The sequence below is a fragment of the Sinocyclocheilus anshuiensis genome, unplaced genomic scaffold (assembly GCF_001515605.1).
Source record: "Sinocyclocheilus anshuiensis isolate Anshui unplaced genomic scaffold, SAMN03320099.WGS_v1.1 scaffold419, whole genome shotgun sequence".
Taxonomy (NCBI): domain Eukaryota; kingdom Metazoa; phylum Chordata; class Actinopteri; order Cypriniformes; family Cyprinidae; genus Sinocyclocheilus; species Sinocyclocheilus anshuiensis.
Window position 1 is genome coordinate 1,302,742 of NW_015548228.1, and position 18,474 is coordinate 1,321,215.

The 18,474-nt window shown below is 37.3% G+C and overlaps 3 protein-coding genes across 5 annotated transcripts in view; 2 read left to right on the forward strand and 1 right to left on the reverse strand.

The window, feature by feature from the left end:
* LOC107654525 (apoptosis regulator BAX-like) overlaps window positions 1-3,717 on the reverse strand; it is a 15,738-nt gene extending 12,021 nt beyond the window's left edge. Inside the window, exons 1-5 of one of the 2 annotated variants that reach the window (XR_001630344.1) lie at window positions 3,626-3,681; window positions 3,008-3,120; window positions 701-749; window positions 453-611; window positions 191-326 (exon numbers count right to left, since the gene is read on the reverse strand). Coding sequence is in view for 1 of the 2 variants with exons in the window: in XM_016441626.1 (XP_016297112.1) it covers window positions 191-326; window positions 453-611; window positions 701-749; window positions 3,626-3,656 (375 nt within the window). In the remaining variant the exon portion in view is untranslated. Of the gene's footprint in view, window positions 1-190; window positions 327-452; window positions 612-700; window positions 750-3,007; window positions 3,121-3,625 lie in introns of both variants that reach the window. The other variant, XM_016441626.1, reaches the window with a different exon arrangement.
* A 1,665-nt stretch (window positions 3,718-5,382) lies between these two features.
* On the forward strand, window positions 5,383-7,526 carry LOC107654468 (40S ribosomal protein S11). The gene is made up of 5 exons (XM_016441537.1): window positions 5,383-5,480; window positions 6,279-6,413; window positions 6,607-6,682; window positions 6,919-7,048; window positions 7,367-7,526. The coding sequence occupies exons 1-5, from the start codon at window positions 5,466-5,468 to the stop codon at window positions 7,488-7,490; spliced, it is 480 nt and encodes a 159-aa protein (XP_016297023.1). The 5' UTR covers window positions 5,383-5,465; the 3' UTR covers window positions 7,491-7,526.
* Window positions 7,527-8,649: 1,123 nt separating this feature from the next.
* On the forward strand, window positions 8,650-16,576 carry hrob (homologous recombination factor with OB-fold). Of its 2 annotated transcripts, none has more exons than XM_016441627.1 (10): window positions 8,650-8,861; window positions 8,958-9,011; window positions 9,243-10,175; window positions 10,405-10,488; window positions 11,394-11,534; window positions 12,007-12,115; window positions 13,589-13,674; window positions 13,920-14,039; window positions 14,278-14,485; window positions 16,321-16,576. In XM_016441627.1, exons 1-10 carry the CDS (start codon window positions 8,850-8,852, stop codon window positions 16,377-16,379), a joined length of 1,806 nt encoding a protein of 601 aa, XP_016297113.1. In that variant the 5' UTR covers window positions 8,650-8,849; the 3' UTR covers window positions 16,380-16,576. The 2 variants fall into 2 exon arrangements, with proteins under 2 accessions (XP_016297113.1, XP_016297114.1); XM_016441628.1 differs by having other exon boundaries at window positions 11,397-11,534.
* Window positions 16,577-18,474: the final 1,898 nt, after the last annotated feature.

The following is an 18,474-nucleotide window of genomic DNA, read 5'->3' on the forward strand; positions in this document are numbered from 1 at the left end:
GGGGCATAGAGGACCTACAATAATGTACAGTATTTGAAAAATAATGTGTTTTTTGAACATTAAAGCATGTCAACATATTCTGTTACACCAAATACACAAAATAATGATCTTTAAAATAGCATCATATGACCCCTTTAAAACATCAAAACAATGCATTTCGATATGAGATTGAGCTTATTTAGGTCTTCACCTTGATGACAAGCCGACACGCAAAGTAGAAAAGCGCCACCACTCTGCCCCAGTTGAACTTCCCATCAGAGAAGATCTCACGGGCCACTTTCATGAAGACTTCTTGAGTTGGTTGAAGAGTGGAGTTATTTAACATACTAGATCAAAATGACAATGGAGAGGTATGGATAAGTTGCAGCACACTGCCATCCAGTGAGCATTTCTGAGCACAGCAGGAGACTCTGTACATAGAGACAGTTGAGATGTCTTCTGCAATCCATTACCTTTGCAGCTGCACATTTCCATCCAGTTCATCTCCAATCTGCTGCAAACACTGTGCAAGACGTTTATGGCTGGGGTCGCACAGCTCAACACCACCCAGCTGACTTCGGGTTAATTCAGCTTCACTGTCTCCATGGCGACGAACTCGTTCATAGACGAAGCTGTGAGAGATGGGACGAGATGACCGAGGTAATGAACAAAAACAAACAAACACAGAGAACATGTGAAGAAGAGATAAGATGATACTCACTTATTGAGAAGTGCAGCTCCCAAGGCAATTATCTGGTCATTGCCAATGCCTTCAAATATTGGAAATAATAATAATAATAATTAAAAACAATACAAAATCAGGAGGAAAGACACTTAGAGTAAACAAAATGGATTTAAAATGTATTCTGCATAAAAAACTAAAGTACAAATGTCAATACACAGGTCTAATAACACCATTGTGACCTTAAAAGGGAACCGATAAGCATCTGACAGTGGAATCATTCCATATTGTTTGTGACATGACTCAGCAGTGTATGTATAATTCAGCACACATTTGGTTTCAGTTTCCTGGTGAGTAAAGTTGATGTAAAGAAACTAATATGCACGAGCTGTCTAATGGAGAAAGAGACTAAATCCCTCAAACGCATCATAAATAACTCATTTTAAGTATCAGTTCACAAATTTAAATATTCAAATAAAACAAAAGAATTTAAATCTTCACTTGACATGAACACAATACATACAGGCTGTCGTAAAACTAGTGAGCCGAGACAGTGTTTTGAGCATTACAGAATACAGATACCTAGAAAAAAGCAAGCATCTTGGAAACTAAATCCATTTTAAGTCTTATTTAAGTATTTAACTAATTTTACTTATTTGACATATTTAAATTGCATGAAACACTAGTTGAAATATTCTTGAAATTTTGTGACTTTTTATCATTTAGGGTCATAAATGCGCATGAAACGTTTCTATAGATAGATGTGTTTTGTAAAGGCTGTACAAATATTGTGTCTGTGATGGTGTTCACCAAAATTCAAAACTACTGTCTTGGAAAGTATTCATGTAAACACAGCCAGTTATGTCTTGAGTGAATGTAAACAGTTTTGGGGGAAAAAATAAAAAAATAAATAAAAAATACTTTTTTACTGAATACTTTATTCAATTTCTACACTATAGTTAGACTAACCTACTAAAAAATTAAAGCACTTTATTTCATTAGTGTCTATGTTGTATTGTATTTATATGTCCTATTGTTTATTATCTATTTGATCTTTTTTTATTACTATTTAATTGTTTACTTAAATAATTGCCTGTATCAATAATTGTGATATTTCACTAGCATTTTAAATTACAACAGAAATGTAACAACATATGTATATATTTGTGAAATAAAATGACTGACATTATGAATTAAGATTTCAGTCATATTACCTACACTTAAAGGGATAGTGCACCCAAAAATGAAAATTAGTCCATTATTTACTCACCCTCAAGGCATCCTAGGCGTATATGACTTCCTTCTTTCAGATGAATCCAATTGGAGTTATATTCAAATTTGTCTTTGATCTTTCCAAGCTGTTTAATGGCACTCAGCGGGTGTTGCAGTGCATCAGTCCAAAAAAAGTGAAATAAAGCGCATCCATCCATAATAAAAAGTGTCTCACACGGCTCCGGGGGGTGAACAAAGGCCTCCTGTAGCGAATCGATGCGTTTTTGTAAGAAAAATATCCATATTCAAAATGTAATAATCACTTTAATCTAGCTTGCGCTCACTGTTGTACACGGAAGCAGCTCCTGGAGCATGACGTATGAGGTCAGCGTTGCGCATGCGCCGGTGAGTCTCATGAAAACCAATGTTTGTTAACAGGAGCAAAGGAAGCAAAGTTTCCTTACTTTAGCAAAGGAAAACCAGTCTCATCTTGGCTTATATCGAAATCCTCTGACATTCTTCTTTACAAATCCTCGTTTTGTACTTCTAATTCGTGACCGTTGTAATGTTTTGATCTCTCCCCTGCGCTTCCGCGTTCGTCACTTCTGAGCGGCGCATGCGCAACTCTGATGTCCTACGTCATCTGCCAGGAGCTGCTTTCGTGTACAACAGTGAGCACAAGCTAGATACACACCTGCCTGGAAGTTTCCGACATGCCTAATAAGACCTTGATTAGCTGGTTCAGGTGTGTGTAACTGGGATCGGAGCTAAACTCTGCAGGACAGTGACCCTCCAGGAGCAGGAGCAGACACCCCTGCCATAATACAAATGGAGGGCCTATTTTATTAATACAGCAGCAGGATTTGAAATAAAAAGTTCATCCAAAAATGAACAATTCTGTCATCATTCACTCACCTTCATGTCAGTTTAAACCTGTATGCGATGTTAGGCAGACTGACAGCCTTTGGTGGCCATTCACGTTCATTATATGGAAGACGATGCAATGAAAGTGAATAGTGACTGAGTTACACTGCCTAACATCTCTTTTGGTGTCCCACATAACAAAGACAGTGATACCGGTTTGGAACAACATATGATTAAGCAACAAAGGTGACCTTTTTTTGTGAACTATACCTTTAAATCGACAGCAACCCATCTCGAGACCTGTACATGGCCAGCTATAGCTGTGATGAGTGTTTACTCCCCCCTCCTAACAGATCAGCACTGAAATGATGATGTCACCTCTTCTGGAAATCAACAACATCGCGGTATCGGGGCATGTGAGCACAGCCAACACAAGCGTACAGAGGCTGTGTCTCAAAAATAGCGGGCTGCCAGTGCCTACCAAGACCGCATCATAGGCGCGTCCTGAACACATCGACCGTTTGGAACGCGCCTAAGACGCTCATGAATTCTTTTAGAACGCGCGTGATGGACAAAAATTATGTTGTTTGGGTAGACGGCTCACTTTGGGATACAGCCCAAGAAGACTGTGGTTTGTTTGTTTAGCTCGTGCGATTATCGTTAATCATCAAGGTCTGTGCGCCGGTGTGATCGGTATGTGTACAGACATGTTTTCAGACAGACAGCGGTGTTGTGACAGCGAACGGCACTGAGCAAACTCCCAGTTTACATGATAAATGCTATTCTAATACACGTTAAAGCGTCGGTCTACGTACTCTGTCGGGCATCTGAGTTACGAATCGGGAAAACAGGCGAACATCATCATTTGAACATGAAAGCGGCACTTACCCGTATCGCCTCCACCCGACGGCGCTGCCATATTAGCATGAAATGAAAATAAGTGAAAACTCTTCCGCTGCGTGACGTCACTTTTTGGACCGGAAGGACTGATGCGGCACACTTCAAATAATAATAATAATAGGGATTTAGAGGAAACGTTCTTGACATGTTTTAAAGATCTCATTATTATGTTACAAGCTAGCAGAACAGCATCTGCACCAAATTGCACATTTTGCTCAGTTTGGGCTTCAGAATATAATTGAAGTGTTTTTCCTCTTCGAGTATGAGTTCAATATTCTCGTTATATCACACTATATGAGTCATAAAAGCATTAAGTATCACATAAAACACACACATATACAAACTTTTTATTACATTGAAAAAAATTTGTCTAAAGGGTCAATAAACTGTTCCGTTATTATTATTATTACTAATCAAATACTAGTAGTCTGCTTATTCCTGTTGCTACTTATCAGCAAGTAATTATGTTACTGGTTATCTTTACTCTATCTGTGTAGAATCCCATTGAAGATTACATTTAATATTTCTTTCAGCCTTTCAGAGCATACTTTTAATGAATTTAAATTATGCCCAAACATAGGTTATGATATTTATAATAAATTTGAACCTAAACTGTTTTTTATTTACATCATGGTAAAAGACAGTGTTGGGAAGGTTACTTTGGAAATGTAATAGGTTACAGATTACAAGTTACCCTATCTGAAATGAAAGTAGTGTAATTTCAATTATTTTATTAAAGTAATGTCACTGATTACATTTGATTACTTTTCTACATTTCTAATGTTTTCAACTGTTAATCATTTTCAGACATGTAAACCAGGCAGGGTTAACCTTACAGTAGTACTCAACACTGATTACTGTCACTTTCGAAATCCTTCATCAATTTAATTTTAAAGCACAGCCACCACAAAATCAGACTTACTTTCAGATCATTCTGAGGTTAAATACAGATTTAAAATCATAACAAGAAATAGTTTAGTAGCTATGATGATACTGTTTTTGAAATTCTCTCTCTGCATATACATAAACCCAAATAGGAAATAAAACAATTATCGAATAAGCATGTGTCCGATTCTGTGTCCTAAACTCCTGAAACATTGGTGTCTCGTATTTTAGAACAGTCAATACAATTCATGAAAGAAATCAAATACATTTGTATGTGGGTGTGTGTGAAAAATTCAAATGTAACGTTAACCCCCTTTGTAATCCTTAACATTTTCATAAGTAACTGTAATTTTATCTCAGTAACTGTGACTGATTACAATTACATTTATTTTGTAATTAAATTACGTAACGTTGATTGATTACATGTAACTAGTTACTTATACCAACACTGGTAAAGAAATATGAGAGATTACAGAATTCAATACCTTCTCAACACTGAAATTAGACGGTAACCAACTACACGATCCACACAGTGTCGTTACAGCGATTTTAAAGTTGTTTAAATGTAAATAATCAAATAACCACGGATAACGGTTAAGGCTAGAACCTTTAGGCATACAGCAAAAACTACTGGGCATGCGCACATCAATATAGCGTACTTTTTCTCACACTGTAAAACAATAATGACTATTTTTGCATTATTGTAAGGGGTAGGTTTAGGGTTGGGGTAGGTGTAGACGTTAATAAAACACAATGTAATAGGTAGAAAATTAAATTTATTGTTAGCTTCCTGTTTTTGCTGTATCCCAGGCCTGACAAACCGGGGCTACTGGGACAAACCATAGACATAATAAACACCCACAGTGTGTCGTCACGTCCGCGGAAACCGCTCTTCCGTCTGTCTCGCGCATGTGTAGTCCTCTTTACGACTCGGCTGGAGAAGATGGCGGACATACAGGTATGCGAGTCTGAACGGCGTGGTCGTGAAAACCCGTTTGGTTTCACGTTAAACTTAAGCTCAAAGCCACAAATTCTGGTAGATAAGCGGCAAAGAAACCACCATGGATGCAATCATGGCGAAATGGATCACACTGGAGACTCGAATATGTGTTTTCCGTCTCCGGTTAACGGGTAGGAAGCGTTGATGAACGGGAAGGCGAGCGGCCTTGCCTTATCCGACCAGCAGAAAGTGATTTTATTTAAACATGCAACTGTTTATTTGGCTTATAGTTGTGATATAAATAGAATAGCTGTATTTTATCTGCTGAATCTGTCTTATTGAGTGGTAAAATAGCCGAATTTGTCTGCAAGGCATGGATAGCACATGGATGTCATCCAGAAAGAATAGTCTTCCTCTAAAAAGAGCTCTAAAGATGCCGTCTATGTAGTTATCTCTGTAACATTTGTAGAGCCTTATTGTGGATTTCTACACGTGCCCTTAATGGGCGGTGAGCTGCAAATGATGTTTTTTCTCACGATGGTCTTCCAAGTCTGTCAGGCTCTGACGACGCTGCCGTATGGCATTACTGATGCAGCATACAATCCCTGGAATGTTTTGAAATAGCTTTTTAATTTGGAAAAGACTTGGCTTCGAAAGTTCTTCAGGTTTGGTGTAGGTGAGGATATACTAATAGTCCAAGATGTCCAATGGAAACCTTAATCAGACTTGTGTTCTGTAACTATAGAAATGTTACTCCAGCACATGCATTAATTTGTCAGGAATATGACTGACTCTGTGCTTGTGGTGTTGTTTCAGAACGAGAGGGCTTATCAGAAGCAGCCCACCATCTTCCAGAACAAGAAGCGGGTTCTGGCTGTTGAAGGAAGTGGCAAAGAGAAGCTCCCACGTTATCACAGAAACGTTGGCTTGGGCTTCAAAACCCCCAGAGAGGTGAGCTTGTGTTTACACGCAAGTATAACTTTACTTCGCAGATGATGTCTTTTCTCACGATGGTCTTCCTAGACTCCAAGAGAGCTCTGAGGATACTGCCTTTGGCAATGCTGACTGATGCAGTTGATTATGCTACCATTGTGCAACCTCATTTGAGTTCAGATGACTAAAGCTCTTGTGCTTCATTCCACAGGCTATTGCTGGCACTTACATTGATAAGAAATGCCCCTTCACTGGAAACGTGTCCATCAGAGGCCGGATTCTGTCCGGTAAGTCTATGTAGTTTGCTGGCTAATTGTAGTGTTATCTGGGGTGCAGATGATGTTTTATCTCACGATGGTCTTCTGAACCCTTTGGGTTTTGAGGATAATGCCTAATGGCTTTACTGATGCTTCCCTATATCTAATTTTGCTGTATCTTAATCCTTATTGGAAATCGAAGATTTTGTATGCTGGCTATTGATATACAATGTATGTGAACTTATTTGGCTGTCACCTTTTTCCAGGTGTGGTAACCAAGATGAAGATGCAGAGGACCATCGTCATCAGACGGGACTACTTGCATTACATCCGCAAGTACAACCGTTTTGAGAAGAGGCATAAGAACATGTCTGTCCACCTCTCCCCATGCTTCAGGTAAAGTTTCTCCATTGGTGGTTTCTTTTAGGGACTGAACAATTTTGTTAGACCCTTTTTGTGGATTTGAACACATGCTTTAAATGGGCGGTGAGCTGCAAATGATGTTTTTTCTCACGATGGTCTTCCAAGTCTGTCAGGCTCTGACGACACTGCCGTATGGCATCACTGATGCAGCAGATAATGCTTAAAATGTTTCTTTGCCCTCAAGGTGTTTGGGATTATAAGTAGTTTAGTTTGGGAGATATTGTGTATAAGTTTTGATCACTGAATATTTTTCTTCTTGAATATCACTAATAATGTTATCCATTTGTTTAGGGACGTGACCGTAGGCGACATCGTTACAGTAGGAGAATGCCGACCCCTCAGCAAGACAGTGAGGTTCAACGTCCTGAAGGTCACCAAGGCAGCTGGAGCCAAGAAGCAGTTCCAGAAGTTCTAGAACTGTTTTAACAATATGCCGCCTCTGTATTGTTTGTGGAAAATAAAAAAGTCTGTTCTTTAAATCTGTTTGTTTTTACGGTTGATTTAGTCTGCAAGTCACTTTGCACAAGCATCCTGCTCTTATATATCCCTCAACATTTCATATTTTGGATGGCCCCTTTTAACACCTGATTCAAATGACCAGCAGATATATACTAAGTGTTTATTAACTTATATACTTATAAATATTGTAGTACATTTTATTATAGTAATATTCTGAATAGCCTTTTTTTTTATATATTTTCAGTTCATTCTAATGTAAGTTTTAGTAATGCTATGTTTGTCATTTTAAAAATATTTCTAGTACATTTTTTTTTTTTAGTACTGTGACACTTGTTTCTGTTAACTTATATATATTTTCAGTTCATTCTAATGTAAGTTTTAGTAATGCTATGTTTGTCATTTTAAAAATATTTCTAGTGCATTTTTTTTTTTTAGTACTGTGACACTTGTTTCTGTTAACTTATTTCAATGTTCATAAACTTTTCAACTAAGCATTTTTTGCCTTTTATCTAAAACTATAGTAGTCAACATTAACTTGTTATGTATCAGTGTTACCGATAAGTTTATGTAGGTTATAAGCTCAGCTTTGAGGTTTCTGTAGTTTTGTAGACTGATGTTTAATTCATTTCATGTTCATGAATAATTTAACTTTGCTAGCCACATAATTTAGTTTTTATTTTATACTTCCCTGTCACTATAGAGACTCGCTTACACATTTAGAAATATCTATGCATATCCTCACATATTATGAGTGCTTTACGTGGTAAAATCCATTAAGCTTTAGCGGCAGCAGCTGCTGTAATAAAAGACAGATACAATTTGAACTCAGTGAGGTAGAAAATAGATGCTATTTGCTTAGTTTGCATAATAGGACTAGGTGATATGATCCCAATATTCAGCACCATTTAGCCGTTAACCATTTAGTATTAGGTGCTATTAGCAAAAAGTGTAAATTAAAGTAATATCTTATTCGCCTTTGCCAATAATCTCGGCTAAATTGAGACTCTTTTTCCCCTCGGCACACCACTGTGCTATTACCCCAAACTCAAACTCGGACACATCCAGCAGATGGCGCTGCGTCACTCACTAGTGCTGAGCGCGGCAACGTACGCAACACGTCACCTGCATACGCCACGCACGCCGTGCGCGTTGAACGTGGCGGCGCGAAGGTGTAAAATCGGAGTTTATGCGATCTATGTTCGGTGTTTTTCAATGTCTGCATATCAAACGAGAACGATACTTTCAACTGATAGTTGCGTACATTAACAGTCGATGCTTGTCGCGTTATATATCTGCTCTTATTTACTGAACAGACATGACAGCCACGGTAAGCTATATACAAACAGCTAGCTAATTTGTTAACTAACAACTATGTAAACTGATAATTATTAATGATGGTGATATTTATTGTTTGTTGATACAGGCTTGTAGTAAATGGAAGGGCTTGTTCACCGTTGGAGAGGAGTTTGATGATGAGGTTTGGAATGTAGCTTACTTTTAGTTTTAAAATGCATTTTAAAGCCTGTTAGTATAGTTGAGTTATGCCACTTGCACGTTACCTGTACACTTTATAATGTGCTTAGAAATAATATGTCAGACTATAACTTATATTTCGGTGTGTTCTGCCTTTTAGAAGTTTTATTTACATATGACAACACACGCACACCTTTGCTTGGTTATCTTGTTATCCATCATTTTTCATCTGTAGGATCTGCTTGAAGCTGATTGGACGTGTCCATCAGAGCATGCATCTTCTACAGCTCCTTCTGTAGTACCCTCATCTGAATCCTCGCATGTACAGCAGAGCTCTGTTAGCTCGTCATCAGGCCCTGGGAAAAATACCTCTGAATCTGGTTCTGTTCTGACTCTTCGTACCCCAGCATGTGGCACTATCAAAGCCCTACCAGATCTCTCCATGCCTTGCCATCAGTCAATCTCTGCCTCCATTTCTTCTCTCAGAGTGCCGGTGTCATCCCTGCAACCTTCCTCTAACCCAATAAACCTTCCACCCCCAGCATCTCTTAGAGTCCAGCAGAGAGACCTCCCTCCTCAGGATGACTTTGACGACTGGGATGTGGATCTGGAGGAACTGGATAGCATTCCTCAGATGGTTTCTGAGCCACAAAATAATCCAGCTGCACCCCTGGACAACATTTCACCTGCTAAACGCATGAGGCCGTCAGCACCAGAAGTGCCCTCTCATGGGAGGTTCAGCGCTACCTCCTCAGTGTCAATTACACGGCCCTTAGTCAACACCTCATTCGTGTCCACCATCCAAGGCCCCATGTATCCATCTACCCCTTTGCGGAATGCAAATCACATGCATGGTCCCGCTACACCAGCCTCGCGATTCCCCAGAGCTTTGACTCCCAGGCCTCCATTAGTGTCGCCTCAGTGCCAGAGGGGCGCTTCGACACCGAGGACCCCCCTGCAGCCCCGAGGGTCTCTTTTCCACTCTGTGTCTTCTACTGCTGAGTCCTCTTCCACATTTACGCCTCGTGCTCTCAACACACCTGTCCTGACCAATCACCTGGTCCAGCTGGTGTCTGCAGCCAATAAGACACCTCAGAGACCGCAGAGCCGCATGATGCCAGCCAAAGCACGTCGTTTTCCTGGCCCGGCAGGAGCACTACCACTGCAGGTCATCCATGCGCCATTTTAGCTTATTGTTAATATCACACAATATGTACAGCTCAGAACTGTTATTTAATGTACTGCAAGGCTGTTTCTCTTTAAAACCGGTTGTTGATGTTTATTATTGTTCTGTACCCTGCAATCTGGAAGTTTCCACTGCTTTCAAATGACTTGACTAATGGTATTTCTGATTTATTTTCACTTGCATGGTTTAATTTCTGTTTGTTGTCTTGTAGGCAAGTGGACAGAGTCTTGATGACATTGTTGTGGCAGTTCCTCAGACGCCTGCACATGGAGCTGTTGCTCGGCTAAGAAGTGATGTATGTAAATTGTGCTAAACTAAAAATCATTTTTTGTAGTTGGAAAAAAAAACTAAAATAATATATAAATATTAGATTAAAAAGGCTTAAGAAACGTAAACAAAAATTAGAAATGTTGTCTTGCCAACTAGATGAAATAACTGTGGAGCTCTCTGGAGTTTTGGGGAGGCGTGGCTTTGCAGAGTGATTTGAAGGGAGGGTGGGGATCTTGCTTTCAAGGCTAGCTTGCTATCACTAGCCTTTCCGAAATCGCCTACACTACCTTTATATTACTATAACTACTGTACAAGTGAAATAAAAATAAATTGAAGCTAAAAATAAATAAAAATGATAAAAGCATATAACAGAATGACTAAAACCTAAACTAAAATTAAAGTGAAAACCATGTATAAAAATCTAAAAGATAAATAAAAAATAGTATATAAATAGTACTGAAATAAAATGCATTCCCAATGTAAGGAGAACCAAATTTATATAAACAAACATTACTTAAAAGTAAAGTATTAATGTTTGCACCAATTGTGGCTGATTTAAAAAATAAAATAAAATCAGTCATTTTAAATACTACAGGTGACTTTTTATGCATCACACCATTATAAAATGGATATTTATTTAAATATTTTCTAAGTATTATATTTAGTAGTGTTATTAAATTGGTTAGTGTTAAATGATGGCACGCACAATCTAAATGTAAAAATGGGAAAAATGTGCATCAACAATTATTAAATATCCAATTTCAGCTGATACCAAAATGTGAAAAATATGATGTGGTACCAAAATATTGTGAATCCTTTTCTTCTTTTTTGAACACTTTTTGCAGTTGTGTGGAATTGCTCACAGGTCCACTTTCTCTCATACATACTCAAAAACTTGCACTCATCAGACATGGTGTCCATTTTTCACAGCAGGTTTCCAGCTCTCAGGTAAGTGAGGAAGAGGAGTTCAGCAGGGGTCCGTGGGCAGTGATGACGACTGAGATGGGATTGGACGAGAAGAACCCTTCTTGCTTTCTGCACTCTTACAGTGTTGTCATGGTACTCCGCAAGGTGAGCTACTCAGAAATCTCAAATGAGCTTATTTGATTGTTTGTGCTAAAAATATTGTTAAGGATAGAACTTTGTTAGTCTGCAGATTTCTTCGTTTTTATCCAGATTTATACAATAAATATTTGTGTTTCTTTTATTTACGCCTAAAGTGGAAGTCCATGGCTATAATCAGGACAAATGAGGAATCTCGGCTCCCCAAATGATTAACACAAACATAATCACTGTTGTCATCAGTCACCTTAAAGTGATTATTAATGTAATTTTAATGTGTTTTGCCCAGTGTGTCATAACGATCCTCTGCTAATGGTACACGTGTGTTAAATATTCATTAGGCTGACAAATGCTGATTAGCTTTTCACTTGATTCATTACCAATGGCCTTGAGGCTATGCTGCAACTTATGCTTTTTCTTTTCTCTTATTCTCTTGTTTTTCTTTGGTGCTTATTTGTGACTTATCGCTTTCTCACTCCAGGCTGCTCTCAGGCAGCTAGCTAAGAATAAGGTCCCTAATATGGCTGTCGTCTTGAAGAGTATCACACACACACATGCAGATGCGAAGGCCGTCTTCAGAGATCCCACAGGTACTAATAATTAGGGGATATACACCACCAGGCAGTGACTAAACAAAATGAAAACTATATTTTAGCTGCTTCAAAGTCACCACCATTTTGCAGACTCTTTTTCTCATCCAACTTTATGAGGCTGGGGTGCTTTTTGTTTATTTAGCAATTTATGCTGTAATAACTGTAGTAATATATACTACTGTTCAAAAGTTTGGGATCAGTAAGATTTTTAATATTTTTTACTGAAGTTTCTTCTGCTCATCAAGGCTGTATTATTGCAAGTGAAATATTATTGCAATTTAAAATAACAGTTTCTATTTTAATATACTTTAAAATATAATTTATTCCTGTGATGCAAAGCTGAATTTTCAGCATCATTACTCCAGTCTTCAGTGTCACATGATCCTTCAGAAATCATTCTAATATGAAGATTTATTATCAATGTTGGAAACAGTTGTGCTGCTTCATGTTTTTAGGAACCTGTGATACTTTTTTCATGATTATTTTATAAATATATAAAAAAAAAAACAGCATTTATTCAAAATGGAAATCTTGTGTTACAATATACACTACCGTTCAAAATGTTGGAATCGGTCAATTTTTTTTCTTTCTTTTTTTGAAAGTATTCTACAGATGTATCTATGCACAGAAAAAAGTAATAATAATAATTAATAATTAATTAAATTAAGTTAATAATTTATGCATTTAGCAGACGCTTTTATCCAAAGCGACTTACAGTGCATTCAGGCTATACATTTTTTACCAGTATGTAAAAAAATAAATAAAAAAGTATCAGTTTCAAAAAAAACAAAAAAAAACAGCACAGCTGCTTCCCGCACTGATAATAAATCAGCATATTAGAATGATCTCTAAAGGATCATGTGACACTGAAGACTGGAGTAATGATGCTGAAAATTCAGCTTTCTAATTAATCGCACATTTTTTTCTGAAATTAATCTCGTATATTAAAAAATAAAAAAAAAGCATTTGGTTGCTTAAGTATTTAGAAAATATGTTTCTCCATTGTGATATGGGTGACCATATTCTTCCCATTCTCTCTCTCTCTCTCTCTCTCTCTCACACACGTCTGGTTTGCTATCCTTGTGGGGACTCTACATAGGCGTAATGGTTTTTCTACTGTACAGACCGTATTTTCTATTGCCCTACACCAACCCTACACCTAAACCTACCCCTTACAGGAAATTTTGTGCATTTTTAGATTTTCAAAAAACGTAATTTTGTGTGATTTATTAGCTTGTTTACCCGTGAGAACCTCAATTTAGGTCCCCACCGTGACACGATCCCCCATGAGTCTGTGTGTATTCAGGTTTAAGTCCCCACCAGAATAGAAAAACAGGTACACACACAATCACAGTGACTGTGAAATCAGGAGGTCACTGACTGAGCTGGTGTTCTTGGTCTGATTGCACTCTAATTTTCAGAAGTCTTTTTTTACTTCTCTTTTTCTGTTTTTTCTTTTGCCCTGTGAAGGTGAGATGCAGGGCACAGTTCATCGTCGCCTGGTAGAGGAAAGACTGGGAGAGCTCAAGACAGGAGCTGTGTTACTACTCAAACAAGTAACTATATTTCAGACCTCATTATAGACTATCACAGGAAATAATACACACTTTAGATTACTCCGTGCCATGGCTTAACAGATAGCTCATGCAGAGCTGTGGTGCTTATGTGGGCATAACAAGATCGTCCTTAAATATATTCACAGATCCAGATCCTTCACTCTTCTCTATGATTCCCAGTCCTCTACTTTGTTTCTATTGAATAATGAGGCAAGAAGTCCACATAATTCTCATTACTTTTAAAGGTGGGTGTGTTTTCACCATCACACCGAAATCACTACCTAAACGTCACACCCAATAACCTTCTCAGGATATACCCACCTGATGGGGTCTTCCACAACTCCCAGCCATCCCACTCTCCACTGGTGAGTCACCTTTTGTTCTCCAGTTTATTTTTTACTTTTCTGTAGTTTTTATTTTCTAAAGCCTTTCTTCAGGTGTTTAATGAGCCTGATATGGTGGCCTCCAGCATTTTGCTTGTTTGTCTGTGAATTACCTGTCCTCAGGAGATGCTTTCTTTCCAAAATATTCCTTAAATAATTTGTGGTGTTGTCTTTGTTTTTGTTTTGTGTTCATTCCACTGGTTGTTGCATGCACATGCAGGAGCTTACATTGCATAGTGAATCCACAAGGCCTGCAGGGGGCCCGGTGTCTCTGATGGAGCTCCACTTTGATGATGAAGACGACAGTGAAAATGTGTTCCTCAGTGAAATTCGGCCTCCTGATGGTTTAGACGCTGCAGCTGTCTCTAATGAGCTCTGTCAAGCACCTACAGTGTCCGGACCAACAGGAGACACAGCATGGGACACAGGTGTGTATGTTGGAGTATCATCAATTAAGCAATATCACACAAGCAAGTGTGCTGTTTTAGTCTCAAAGCGATGTACTGGCCAAAAGCTGGTGTGGAACAGAGTATGTGAGTGGAGTGACAGATTTCTTTTTCTTGCTCTAAGGGTGTATGTTTGGTTCGGTCCAAAAAAGAAAATGTTACAGTTAGTCCTGGTTCGCTTAGAGTTCTCACTGTTGTGTTTCACAACAAACCTAAAGATACAAAACAAAAGGCAAATAGATATGATCACAAACTGATTGGACAGTGTTTATGACATATTTTGCAAACTGGCAGCAGGAACTCCCTAACATCACATCATTATTTTGGTTCATTTTGATATCTTTAGTTCCTTTTCTGTTCATAGCCCGTATTGTTCAACCTGCACCAGTGTTGATTTGGAAGTGAACCGAGACCCCCTGAAAAGATTGGTCTCTGTCCGATTGTTTCGTGCGCACCAAAGTTTGAATGGCAGCGTTCACACTTATTTAAACTAACCACACCAGAGTTAGTTTTAATTGAACCAAACCTGCCAAGTGTAAACACCCTAAGTGTTCTGTAAATACTCGTTGCTTCATGTATTCCATTCCTACTGCCAAGCAAAACCTGCTCTGGGGTTTGTTTCCCATACAGCAACATGATTTGCTACCTAACCATCATAGTATGATGCATAATTGGAGAAAATAACTAGCTAGTCACATGGATGTTGTAACATCATTTGAGCCATGTTGGTTTAACAATATTGGACATCACTTACGGGTGGTGGAGTATTTGAGAATCAATTTGAGAATGTCCGATTATTTTAGTTTGTTTGCTATGCTTCTATTTGACCACAGGTGAGAGAGAGAGAGAGTTTCAAACACAAATTTGCAATACTGTTTGCAAATGTTCATTGGAACTATGATTTCGATGGAACTTGAGACCATAGTTGCCTAATCGTGTTTTTGGGACAACTTCTACACTCATATATTCTGGTCTTGTCTGGAACAGAAAAAAATAGACATAATGACAGTACTCCTGAAGTGCCACTTGACCATTTAAAATAGAGAACCAGAACTAACTGTTTTATAGTTTCATGAACTGCATCATTTGCATGTTAGAAGCATCAGGTATGAAGTTAGAAAAACCTTTGTTGAAATAGATCTAGGCAAGGCTAAATGGATACTTTTGCCCATTTGCCCAGACCCATTTGAATTTGGCACAACATTGGTTACAAACTCTTTTCTGACCCCTAAATGACTCGATTCTTAAGCTAATTGAAACCATATTTAACTGCTTTGATGTACTAAACAGCACCGAGGACGAAAACAAGAGGGGTCACACAAAGCGGTAATAATAAGAAAGCTTTTAAATCTACATCAGTATCCTTACAAAACCTGACCATGGGTTTACTGTAGTATCTATAACTTTAGAACCTTAGGCTCTGTCAGGCCTAGAATGAGCTGATGTGATTTATAAATCAGCCAACATTTTGAGCGTATCATGATTTGTGATAAATGTTTGCTTATCGCACACCCATAAGCTGGATTCTTTTTCATTCATGAATTTTGTTTTACATCGCTTGCACTTTATTTGAGATTTTCAGATAAGAATAATGCAATTATCCTAATGGCTTTTATCAGACAATTCACTAGACTATTAAATTTCAACAAGTAATCATTTGTGTTCCAGACAGTGGGTGGTATGCTGTGCTAAGATAATCTGTTTAAATGGGAAAGAAAAATGTAGCTTTTTAATTTTCAGATGCTTTGGTGTTTTTTGAATTGTGAAGAGTGTGTGCATTTAAGTATTAACCTGTGTTTGTGAATGTTTCTTTTAAGATGACCTTGATGAGCTGCTCGGGGAGTTACCTGTGGATGCATATGACGGATTACATTAATCACAAGGTCACATTAAATACAAAGTATAGTTGTAGAGCCTGTCTCATATTAATACATATTATCACCATACACACTAATGAACAAGCAACACCTGCTACCCAGACTACTTTTGTTTAGTTTTTGTGTAAACCTTTGTAAATATGTAGATGAATCACTTGTCTCATGCATAGATTGAAAGAATAAATACCTGATGAGACCCGTAAATGATGTGTTCACTTATTGAGTCTTGCTGACAAATGCCACATGCTTTTGTAGCTAGTATTAGATGGGTTGAAGGAACATGTCTGTACACATCAATGTAAATTTCATGCTGAAATTAACCAGTAATCTGTGTTTTTTTTTTTTTTTTTTTTTTTTTTTTTTTTTTTTTTTTTTTTTTTTTTTTTTTTTTTTTTTTTTTTTGGCAAGCTTTCCTTGTGAATTTAAATCAGCCATTAAGGCTACAGTTTGCCAGCTGGATTCCCCCTTAAAGGACTCAAATGGCGTAATTAGTCATTTTTGATGCACTAGCAGAGTGGCTGGCATAATGGGGTTTGTTCAAGCTGTTTAAAAGCTTTTCCATGTTTTTCCGCAAGACGTCTTGAGTGGTTGACATTATTTGAGCATTGCATTGATTATAATTGGAAGTCCCTGCCTGTTTCTTTGTCTTTCACCGCCATCTTTTATTTTACATTTTTTACCTGCCTTGATTAATCTTTATATCTCATGAATTGCTCTGCACTGTCTTGGTCTCACTGTCTCAACAGCATGTCGCTCTGTGTATTATTGATGTCTAGATTAGGTTTATTCACTGTGAGTGATTATAAAGTCATGAAGGTGCAATTACTTATTCAGTCTTCCCTGGAGTACCTTGTGTAGAATAATTAATTGATTAAATATTAAACCTCCTGTCCTCTATGCATAACTTATTATTTGAGGTAGAGGAGAGTAAAATCCATTAGCTGGGGGTCTTATAGCCATATATATGAAGTTTCTCTTGACCATAGATGGTACAAAATCTAAACACTTTTCATAAATGGCTATGCTATTTTTATTTAATTTAAATATTTTTTTTAATTTTATTTGAATATTATTTGTGAGATATAGTCAGCCTAAAAAAAGTCCCTGCCTGTTTCTTTGTCTTTCACCGCCATCTTTTAATTTACATTTTTACCTGTCTTGATTAGTCTTCATATTTTATGAATTGCTCTGTACTGTCTTGGTCTCACAGTCTCAACAGCATGTCGCTCTGTGTATTATTGATTTCTAGATTAGGTTTATTCACTGTGAGTGATTATAAAGTCATGAAGGTGCAATTACTTATTCAGTCTTCCCTGGAGTACCTTGTGTAGAATAATTAATTGATTAAATATTAAACCTCCTGTCCTCTATGCATAACTTATTATTTGAGGTAGAGGAGAGTAAAATCCATTAGCTGGGGGTCTTATAGCCATATATATGAAGTTTCTCTTGACCATAGATGGTACAAAATCTAAACACTTTTCATAAATGGCTATGCTATTTTTATTTAATTTAAATATTTTTTTTAATTTTATTTGAATATTATTTGTGAGATATAGTCAGCCTAAAAAGTTGAGGTTAATTGATCTGTTAATGAGGGATTGGTGCACATGTTTAGATTTGTGGAGTAAAAATTTGTTTTTATTTCAAAGTAAAAAGATAATATTAGACCCTTGGGGTGAGATGGCTCCTCCAGAATTAGCGCAGAAGGCCCAAGTGGCATGTTGTTATTATTTTTAGTTGTAATACTTATTATAATTCAATAATTATGTGTTAGATGTACATTTTAGACATCTTCGCCTTTTCTTAAAGGCTATTTGAGTAAAATCATTCAATTTGCATTCATTGTATTGCTATTACGACGTTTTCAATTAAAATATGGGTAATTAAATATGTAAATATTCATATGCTTGTATATAGGTCATGAATACATTTACCTTTTTAATTAATCTCTTTTACTAGGATTATTCAAACAAAATGTCAAAATACAATTACTAAATGAGCGAGTGATTCTATATAACACATTGGTTGCTGTATCACCAGATAAGTTTCTAAATATCTTACAACTTTAAAATAAATGCACATTGTTCTTAA